Source organism: Tigriopus californicus, chromosome 6 (assembly GCF_007210705.1).
Source record: "Tigriopus californicus strain San Diego chromosome 6, Tcal_SD_v2.1, whole genome shotgun sequence".
NCBI lineage: Eukaryota > Metazoa > Arthropoda > Copepoda > Harpacticoida > Harpacticidae > Tigriopus > Tigriopus californicus.
The window spans coordinates 6,690,059-6,701,225 of record NC_081445.1 but is presented as its reverse complement, the minus strand read 5'-3'; the positions used below and the strand labels follow the sequence as shown (position 1 = coordinate 6,701,225).

General features: G+C 46.5%; 1 protein-coding gene across 1 annotated transcript in view; it reads left to right on the top strand.

The window, feature by feature from the left end:
• The first annotated feature begins 5,325 nt into the window (after window positions 1-5,325).
• LOC131882286 (innexin shaking-B-like) overlaps window positions 5,326-11,167 on the top strand; it is a 28,556-nt gene continuing 22,714 nt past the window's right edge. Inside the window, exon 1 of the mRNA XM_059229388.1 lies at window positions 5,326-8,667. Coding sequence (XP_059085371.1) covers window positions 8,311-8,667 — 357 coding nt within the window. The 5' untranslated portion in view covers window positions 5,326-8,310. The remainder of the gene's footprint in view (window positions 8,668-11,167) is intronic.

The following is an 11,167-nucleotide window of genomic DNA, read 5'->3' as shown; positions in this document are numbered from 1 at the left end:
CTCTCTCTCTCTCTTTCTCTCTTTCTTTTCTCGTTCTTTGGTTCTTCTTTTCCCCCTATCTGAGCAGAATATGAGCGCGCATCCAACTGATGAGTTATGCACAAGATGATCGACCCTAGTGCCCTTTGCACAAGTCTCCAAATTAATTAACCGAATCAGGGAAACTGGGTCAGTACAATCATTGCAACAAGCAATGTCAAAAGAATCGATCATGTTCACGTCCAACCCAAAAAAGAATCTTGATCATCCAGCCCGTGAGAAAATAAAAATACGGTGGGAACAATCACCAATTCACCACATGTTTCTCCTCCCATTATTTTCCCTTGTCATTTAAGAAGCATATCACACATGCACAAATCGCACAGCCATTGTCGCTTGTACACAGGGCAACCGTTGTGAAACCCAAAAATGGGCCCATGGTCTTTGACTTGTGTTTGGCCTTAAGACCTCGGTCCATTTCTATGTTGTTGGCTCGAATCAGATTTCCCCCCTTTTCCAATTCTCTCGGGGATCGAATGAAGGACACCACTACATCATCCGGTGGAACTCAATTTCCAGCTCCAATGCTCAACCTCCCCATTCTCCAAAAGAGCATGATTGTATTTAAAACCAAGGCCAACGAACAACCTCAAACGTGAACTTGAAGGAGTTTGTCCTTGGGGTTTCCCCGATGGTTCGTATCTGTGTCTCGGGCAAGCCAGTCAACCAGTCAGCCAGTCAGTCCTCTCAATGGAAGCCGAATTCTAGGACATCTTGGGTGAAAGTCGAAACCCTCTGAATTCTCATTCACACTCACCCGCGTCAAGCTTCGAATGACAGCCATAAAACTTGGGGGGGAGGGGGGGGGGGAGGGGGTGGCAGTCAAGAGCTAACTGGATTGCTCATCGTCGTCGTTGCCGTCGTCGTCGACATCGTCATCGTCGTCGTCGTCATCGTGTCTTCGGCGTCCCAGACAGAACCAAGAACGTAGAATCTAGTCCCACTTGTCCATGTAAGTACACTTATAGAATGGGCTCACTTACTTCACACGCTCATTCAAGGACTTGTTCCATAAGAAAAGGAGGACCAGGAATCTCGAGAAGACGAAGCGAGAAACGCAAATCCTTCTTAAAAACCTCAATGAGTTCTTCTCAGGATGTGCAGAAATACGATGACGTGATAGGGAGGCGGCCATATCTACTAACAGGTTCTTCCAGAAGTTGGACACCTAAGAATTGCTCTTTGAGTCCCCCTCCAGATTATCATGTGCGCATTAGCGTTCTTAGAACGATATGCATTTAATGCCGACGAAACCGGTGGATTCCGAGCGGATAGTAGTCCAGTGGACGGATAAATAGATAGATTGATGGATGGATGAATGAATGGATTTGTGGGATGTTACATAGTACGTAGTTCTCGGGAACTTCTACGTTGGTCGAGAACGCACAGTACTTGGTACGGTTGAAGGAGGCAAGAAGAGAGTTACGTACAAAGTTGAAGAGGAATCGTGGCCAGTGGAGCAATTCAATGAGGAAACTGACTCGGAATGGTTTCTATGATGGATCGCTCGGGTCGTACCCAAGAAATGAAAGAACAAAAAGAAGAGCTCAAACCATCCTAAATGTCCAAGCTTTGACAACACAAATGCCAAGGTCGCCGTCGAAAATGGCTGTTTCGTGTCCACTTTCGAAAAAACACCAAACCAATAACAAGGTCGGTTCACTTTGAGCAGCACGCCATTGTCAGAACTCGTAAGCAAATGAGCCATCCTTGGGACAGCCATTTAGTAACAAGAATAAGATGACGAAGAAGTCCCCCCCCCCTTCCCGGTCCATTGCGCGTCCTCCTGCAAAGGAACGTGGTTGTTGTTGTCGTTGATGATGGTGATGATGATGATGATGATGAAGAAGCCTCCCAGACAGAGAAAGAACAGGAGCAGGAATCCAACGCCAACTGAGAAAGTGACAAAACTGATTGAGCAATCCATGCATATCATTCAGTAACCACTATTAGCTTTTATGAATGCTTGCATGTTGTCCCATTGTACACTGTCCTGTGCACTCAACATACCTACTCAGCGGCCCTTGCATGTTGTTTATGGATGAATATTCTTCTCAGCCGGGCCCATTTGGACCCGCAAGAAGTCCACCCAGCACCGTCAACAAAAGTCGGAATATGCAATGAGTTGCTACGGCCCTCCAAATGGGTATGAGTGAATAATGTTTACCTCTTTGGTGCATTCCTTGAGTCCTAACTACTATCTACTGTAGGATTCATTTCCCAAGGACAGCTTACCCTGAGTGAAGTGCTGGGAATTGGTCCAGCGAGAACCAACAAACTCGACTTGGCGTTCCCATTTCTCCGCCAGCTTCTATCGCAAATATGACAGTTTAAAAAAAAAAGCTCCATCATGCGTGCTGCAACTAGTTCATGGCTGTTTGTGATTGATACTATTGTTTGAAATTGGGATTAGTGAGAGATGATCATTATATCGTAATGCCTTGTTCGAGGGAACCAGCAAGGGCGCGGAAAATGGGTTATCATGGTGTGTTTCTTTCTGTGCTGAACGTGATCAATATTGCTTTCAAAGGGTGGACAAAATATGAAATTACATCTGTTAATTAAGTTTAAAGAATACTGATCTCTTCTAATGAACTTTTGTTATATCTCATTTTTTAAACGATAAATTTCAATACCAAATATACTCTCAAAACTTTATCTATTTGGGAAATGTATCTTAATCCTCCGATCGATCGCCAAGGAAATGTTGTCTAGGTTGTTTGAAAATTGGGAATGTTTCCCATCCTTTTGCGTGTTCCTTGTACCATATCTGGCTCAATCTGGTATCTACGTAGGATGAACACTACACAAGTGAGGTCTACCAACAGAGGCTCTCTTTTTACACCAAGAAAAAAAATGACTCGGGGCTCTTAGGCACCACAATCTTGCCTCGGCTCGTTGCACAACATAATGCCTTTAAGTAATTTAAGCCCACGTGACACTGAGCACCAGACTGTTGCAAGACTCAAATGAAGTTCCTTACCATGAAAACATTTGTTGGACGCTGTCTTTTACATAAGTGAATACAATATCATCGTTGGCTGACTTGGGTTTCTGTTTGCTTGTAACAGAAAAAAGTGCGGTTCTTTTTTTGGAACGAACTATTCTTCCGTAGAGGTCATTGTTCCATTTGAAATAGGGGCTCAGAGAAAAACTGTCTTTGAATTGGCAACATGGCAGAAAGTGATTGACAATCACGGAATGAAATGGAACATCCTGGCTGACATGTTGAAACTCAACAAAGTTCCAAGCATGGTGAATACTTTTGGTGAGGTTGAGAGGTTATATTTTTGTAAAAGTTCCGCCATGTGCGCTAAGACAAAAGGCCCCCAATTTTCAAACATGCCAAACAACAACATCAGTTTTAATTAATTACATCTTCCCTTTCGTTCATTAGATCTTCTTTGCTTTTACTGAATTGCTAATTGAAAATTGGTTCTTTGCTTCCATTTCTGTAGATCAAGGACTTTCTCTACCTCTGTTGCCGAGCCCTATTTTCTAGACTACCATCATAAATAAGTCCAAGATTTACGAACAAGATGAATTAAGTAAAGGGTGGAAGTATTGAAGTGAATTCTTGGAGTAAAGCTCAATGAAGTGATATATGTAGGGGATGAAGCGATCTGCAACCTCAGCTGATGAGTCTCGGAGAATCCTTATTGGCAAGCAGAGAAAGTATTCCAAGACGGACCAACCAAGTAAGGGGAAAAATGAAAGAAGAGGGGTGTCAAAACTTTCGCAGGAGGTAGTTCAAACTCTTTGAGAACTGAACGAGGAAGGGGCGTAATATAGATTGGCGTGGGCCCTCACCAGTGTATGTACAAGGTATGTGTTTCATCTGCCGCCCTCGGTTACAAGAATTGCCGGCCCTTCTTAGGTACTTCAAGATCACGGCAGAAGCCTTTCCACCCCGAAGACAAAACACTCTCCCCCTTTCTAAATCGTTTAGCTATTTCGTCTCTGTGTTCGTCGTCCTGTTTGTGGTGCTTTTCCCCTTTTTTCCTTGCCATTGGAAGAGGGTTGGATGCTTTTTGAGATGGGAAGCGGGTTTCCGAAATGCCTTGGAGACTCAGCACGAGTTAGCCAGAACACGATGTTTCGCTGGCTACCCGTCTTGTCTCCCTCTTACTTACTTACTTACTTACTTACTTACTTACTTACTTACTTACTTACTTACTTACTTACTTACTTACTTACTTACTTACTTACTTACTTACTTCCTCACTCACTTACTCCCTTCCATTCCTCCCCGAGTGCCTCTTTGCTTCCCTACCTTCCTGTTTCTCTGCGTTCCTCCCCCTTTGCTTTGCTTTTGGTGCTTGGCTTCCTTTGGTTCCTCGAGGTTCCTCGAGGTTCCTCGGGGTTCCTCGGGTGGTTCCTTGGGTGGTTCTTCGGGTTGCTCGTCCTCTTCCGCCCCCACCACTTTATTCAGCTCAGGCTCAAAGAGGCATGGTTTTGGATCAAGAGACTAAGAAGACGGGGAAGAAAAAGAAGGACGAGGAAGGAGCCTTCACGTACAACTACGTACTGCTCACTCGTTCGTTCTTTCGTTCGTACGTTCATAAGTAGAACTCGAAGGGAGAGAACGAAGAACAAGAAGGAGACGAAGGGAAGCTAGCAAACAAGGGGAAATTGGAACATTGGGAGGGAACGGACCTTTGGCTCCTCTTTTGGTTCTCGAGGAATTCCATTCGCCGGTCCGAAAAAGAAGAAGAAGACGGAGCTTCTTCGTTCGTTCTCGCGCGGAATTCTTCTCGTTCATTTTTGGCAGCATGGTAAGCAAGTCTGTCAGAAGATACGTAGTGGATCGGTCGGATGTTCGGGATGTTGTGGTTTCGTTCGCCTAGCATTGTGGGTGGTTCCTAGTGTGAGATCCAGACATTGAATGTGTTCAAATATCCCAGAGTGTGAACAGTCATCACAAGGTCGCTGACGAAACTTCGCCGGACATACCATAAACAACAGATAGGGATCGATGGACGCGAGTCTGTCCTAACTCTTTGCTTGCTCCGGATTTCTCCCAGTCCTTCTCCCACCTGTGGGTACTATCGTGCTTCGTGTGTTCCCACTCAGTAGTTCCTCTTCACTCGCACGCCGCACATATTTTTCAGGACAGGCGAGGGAAACAGAGACGCCAAGGTGCTTTCTGACAGTTCAGGTGTTGTCCGTACGTGTGTATGTATGGATGGATGGATGTATGTATTTGCAACGTTGCAAGCCAGGCAAAGGCTCGGAAGTTGGCAAAATGTCAGGACTTTCCAGCTAAAGGAAAGTTGATGCTCATGACACACAATAGATTGTTGAGCAACGAGGATCGCGAGTCAGCTCCTTGAATGCGCATCTGCATTAGTGAGCTCCCCCTCTCTACCCGACCGAGGTCTCTCTCTGTGCCGCCGTGGATTCATTGCCTCACTCATTGAATTGAGTGCGTTGTGGGAGGATCGCTACCTTCAGCCACTGACTAACCTCATAGGGATGCTCGAGCACAGACAGTGAGGCCCGGCTTGAGTTTGAGGCATTCTCATCAGCTTAACATCTCGGATAGGAGACCGACCCACTTTGAGTCGCCGGAACGCTAGGCAACGGGTCGGACAGGGTGTACTGCAGGAGAATCTGGAACAACACGGATTGCAGTAGCGTGGTGTCTGTCTTCTGTTGTTTAACTTCACTTTGCTTTGGGTCCCATGAGCCCGTGAGTGTGAAATAGGAGAGCTTCCAGAAGGCATCTGGTCCAAGCCAGCTGATCCAAGTTTCTTGACATTGGTGCCCGTCTCTGTGTAATTGAATTCCGTGGGTGTTACTTTCCCGATAATCCCGGGAAAAGCCATTGGTCGCCCCAGTGAGCGTGAGGATCAAGTTTGGCGAATCCTTAATAGCGTTTCCAAATTGACGAACCACCGCGTGGCCAAGCCTCCATTAGGCGGAAGTTTTAGGACCCTTGACTGGTCCTTCACCTTTCACGGAAAGGTGTCTCAGATGCCATTTCTCCGTGTGTGTTTTTTATCGTTGGAACCATAAGAAAAATAACGGGAAGACAGAGACATAAGGCGGAAACCCGAGTTGCATCCAAAACACGTCTAAACGAAATATGTTGTGCTCCCGACTTCTTGCCAAACCACGACAGCCCCACCAGCGTCTGGGACAGATATTTTTTACGCATTGTTCACTGAATTTTTTTAATCATCAACAGGCATGAGTAGAATCCTATTGTTGGTCCCGACGCCCCAGTTGCCCCGTCAGATTTCCAATAAGGTGATGTTGATGTGTTCCCAATGGAAATGTGTTGGCACTTCCAAAGTGTGCCAAAAAGTATTGCTAGCCGTCTGAAGGCGATCCATTATCCCTGTCAGGCATTCCATCTTCATCGAGGTGGCTGCTCAGTGATTCAGCAATTCGTTTTGAATTGGAAAGAACAACAAGAGGAGAACATGAATCCTTAAAAAAAAGTAATTTTCCGCTTTCTTGCCCACTGCTATCATTCAATTGCCACGTCTCGAGCCGGGTGAAAGTATGACAGAGAGAAAATAGTGAACGTGTTTGTGCGAGTCTGCAGGTCCACATAGGATTGATAGCTCTCGATTATACGTTACGAACCCAAGAGATCACCAGAGACTCGAAAAAATAGGGTTCTGTCTACCCCTCTTCCAAATCTTCAGAGAGGAGGACCATTGGTGGGGTTTTGCTTCTCCTGCACTGACAACACCGCACCATCACCTTCGTCCGTCAGTTAATTCAGGACATGACTTCGTGCTCCTTTGGGGGTTATTGAGTGCCGCAAGTTTTCCTTGCCATCTTCGAGATCACGAGATCACGAGAGGAGAAGAAGAGATAATGATGATGGTGATCCCAACCAGATGAGAGGGAATGTGACACCGGAGCGACAGATCGTGCAAAAAAAGAAGTGGGAGACAGCCACAACAATGAAAACATTTGCCTCCAATCACTCAGCACGTAATTGACAAAGCCTACCACCACACCGAAGAAAGGTGCAGGCAAATTCCCCCCCTTTTTTGCTTTTTGCTTTTTCCTTTCACTCGCTCGTTCGTTCATTCTTTCATTTTGCTCAAAAAGTGGAAGAATCTGTTCAGGCAGTCAGTTAGTCAGTCGAGTTTCGACTCCGAACTCTCGGCGTGTCAATCTCGTTCTTCTCGTCGTCTTGTTTTTGTGTGGGGAATCGTGACAGAAAAATGAGGCAGAATTTTGATGGATGTGCTTCGGTCGCCACCGTGTCGAGGTAGAAGTGTAACGCCGGCCACTTAGGTTGGCAACCTTCGCGGAGTCTAATTGAAGCAAATTGTTAGTTCGTCATCGGGCCAAGAGCAAGCGGGTCCTACCCACAATACCTGCAAACCCGCAGCAGCCTTCAACGACGAGCTAGTCGACCGTGCTCTCCCCATCATCATCATCATCATCATCATCATCGAGACGTGCCACCTTGAAGGCCATCTCTGTATCTGTCACTTCAATCTTCCGGTCAGAGAAACCTGTGTCAAAGATGGGGCGGCGAGAGACAGAAGAACAAGGACAACAACAACAACAACAACAACAACAACAACAGCAAGAAGTACAAGAAGAAGGCCACAGAATTGGCGACCAACTCTTGGCGGTTCGCTTTGATCCGTGTGTCCATCTGCGGTGCCGCTTGGGATGAAAAAGAAAAACTCTCTGGACTTGTTATGCGAGAACCAAAAGTTTACCTCCGAGGGCATTCAGCACGACAACTCTGCATCTAATTCTTCAGGATCTCCTAGTTCCCCCATCCCGCAATACGACCACTAATACCCCCTAAGCCTCGTCTCTATCATGTTCTTTGGCTCCAAGCTGTCATGTGCAAACCAAGTGGGCAAAAACCATTGAAAAGTAGCTCATTGTCAGGCTATTTATCGTCACCATCCGGACAACAGCGGGATCCATCCTGGCCGTCGTGCTTGTGCTTGTTGTGTCCCACAATACTTTATCCGGACGACGACCTACTGGTGCGAGGCGTTCGACACCTCGCCATTGATCCAGATTCGTCAACGAGGTCGCAGAAAACAAGTGCCAAAAACAGACAAAACATTCGTTGCCATTATCCCAGCCTGGACAGTTTAGTAGAGGCCCATCGATCGATTGACGTCGATAGTGTTCGTGATTCCACTGATTGGATAGTAGACCGAGAAGTGCTTCGATCCTCCGGTCATCCAAACGTCACCACCAACGGCTCCAATCGTCACTGTTTCTACTGCTCTTACCCTTCTCTCCAAGTGTTCCTGCCTTCACTAGACACTAACCATGTTGGACGTGTTTCGAGGTCTCAAAGGCCTCGTTAAAATTAGTTCAGTGACTATCGATTCGTCGATTTTTCGCCTGCATTATTCAGCATCGGTCAGTTTCCTGTTGGCCTTCTCCCTCATAGTGACCACTCGTCAGTATGTGGGCAATCCCATCGATTGTATTCACACCAAAGACATCCCTGAGGATGTGCTCAACACATATTGCTGGATCCACTCCACATACACAATTCCGAGTGCCTTCTGGAAGCGGATTGGGATTGACGTGGCCCACCCTGGCATCGACAAAACCGTCGACCCCGAGGAACGCAGATATGTCAAGTATTACCAGTGGGTGTGCTTCTGCCTATTCTTCCAGGTAAGACCATGAACATTAATACCACCAATGCCATTTGTGCTCTAGAGTCACAATTTACGTACGACATGGCAGGCAGGCAGGCATGTATGCATGCATCCATGCCCAACTTCCAGTCTCATCCAGTCATCTCACCCTCGGGCAGGAAATCTTTCTCCGTAAACTTTTCCCTGGATTCTCAAGTCATCCTCCTCTTCTTCCTCCTCCTCCTCCTCCATTTCAATCCAGTTGGTCTTGCCCCACTCAAAGGAGCCGCCCTCGTTTTTACCTTCAGGTCCATTGGGACACCGAAAAAAACAGGATCCACTTTTTCCATGCTCGGGCAATGGTTCCCAAAAAGAGAGCAACTCCCCAGTCTCCACTCCCCATTTTCAACCCTCTTTTTAATAGAGCCAAAATGCTGTGCCAGCTTTTTTTTGCTCTCCTCCGAATCCAAGCGGCTGGAATTAGCAATATCAAGTGGAAAGTTCCTTGAACCGTGTTTTGGGGCAGAAGGTTGTTACTCTCTCTGCCCATTACATATCTTCATGGTAGCTTTAACCTATCTTTGAACCTTCGTGGAGGAACCAGGCTAAAAAATGGTCTCTCCCTTCGCAAGACGCCTCTTTACCACTGGTGACTAAAAGATAAGCAGATAAAAATTGTTGTTGTTGCTTTGCGGGTTTTGAGGAAGTGAGCGACCATCGAGCCAAAAGGGTGGGAGAAAACGAGCGCAAAGTAGGATGTTCCCCCCAGTTCATTTCGCCATAAACCTCATGGTGGAACAACTTTATGGCGGGAGACAGAGAATTTGAGCGGAGCAAACTCACAAACTCGCAATGTCTGTCTCTTTATTGGGGTGGCTGGTTTCTCTCTTTCTCTCTCAGTCTTTCTCTTAGTATATCTGGAATTCACAACTGAGCAAATAATCGAATACCAAACCTCTGAGCTCCCAGCTCATAAATTGGGACGAGCGATACTCCCTATTTAGATAAGAGTTGGCTGCTTTGCCAACAGCCAAGAGCAGCCCTCTTTTCACCCCATTCGTCCACGCACCAACCTTCTCTTGGATCCCTCTCTGTCTCTCTCCACCCATTTTTCTTCACTTTCAATTGCGTTAAAGGATGGCATTGAAGTAGGTGGTGTGCTGCGTTGGAGCCGCAAGAGAATTTCTGTCAATTCTGTCCCCCTTTTTATTTCCCTCTCCAAATGCTTATTGACTCTTCCTTTCAATTTCCTGTCTACCACCTCCTCCTCTTCCTCCTCCGGGATTCCTCAAAACGAGAGAGCCCCATGAATTCAAGTAGCCCCACGCATACTGTAGGTACGTCCATTGGCCTAGATTGTTGATTCTAATCTTTTGAACTTCTCGTCAACAAGCCCGAGTTTGTACTTTTCACCGTGGAAACCATGACCATGCATGCGAAGAGCCTAACTAGAGAGAGCTCTGTCATCGTTGAAGTTTCAGTATCTAACTTTCTTGGCACACTGATGCGCGTTTTTGATTTCTCACAATTTCCGTGAGGACCTCGTGGGATCGAGTTGGAGCCAAGGGACGCTGGCTTGGAAGTAACCCAGGGATGGGACAGAGGGTGAAGATGAACTCACCCACGGCTTGTGACTTCGCTCAATCCTTGGTGAGTTCTAGCCTTCGTTAGAATAAACTAGAGACACAAGCACCAATATGGAAGCAATTAACTCGAACTTAGAGAGTTGTCGCTAACGATTTCCTCTGACGTGTCACTATGCATAGAACGTGTGGCCTTCAACTCATTATCAAAATACTCAGGATGTACCCTGTTTGCAAACATCTCCTCAATTCACAAAGACTATTGTACACTCGTCGATGGTAAGAGGTTTCTTCGCTCTCTGTTGGCTTGTCAAAAAAAATCCCCCTCGCCCATAGATCTTTCGTCTTGTCATTGTTATGAACAGAAGATCTGTCAATCCCGTTGCCTCATCATTGGTGCTCTCTGTGGCAGCATTATGTACTAGTCGTAGCAGCAGTAGCTCCAACATCCCCGACTACTATTGCAACTACATGTACAATAGCCACAGCAACAGCAACAACAGTGACTATCCTATGCGCAAGTTCATCCTTCCATGATCGGCATGTTCGTTCCGGTGCCATCGGCGTGATGGACCACAATGAAGGAAACCCCCTTTTCCACCCTTCAGATTGGCCCGTCTCGATCCCAATCCTCATTTCTGTGCATTTCCATGAATGGAACAACGAACAAGTGGAGAACTTGGAGGCATGGCGAAACATCTTCCTCGGTTCCTTCCTGGATTTCCGCATTCATACGACAAGGCATACCACGCAGCCATGGGTTGTACTCGTACGTAGTAACCCAGACTCAGAGTACGAGATACGTACATACTCCTCGATGTGTATGTGTGGTACATACTCAACTCAGATAGTCCGGACAATGCAAATCCTCCTCTGAATAACCCCTTTTCTGTTACATTACGCCCGGAACATGACTTGGTTGGGTCCATGGAAGAGCTTGATTGGAATTGGCTG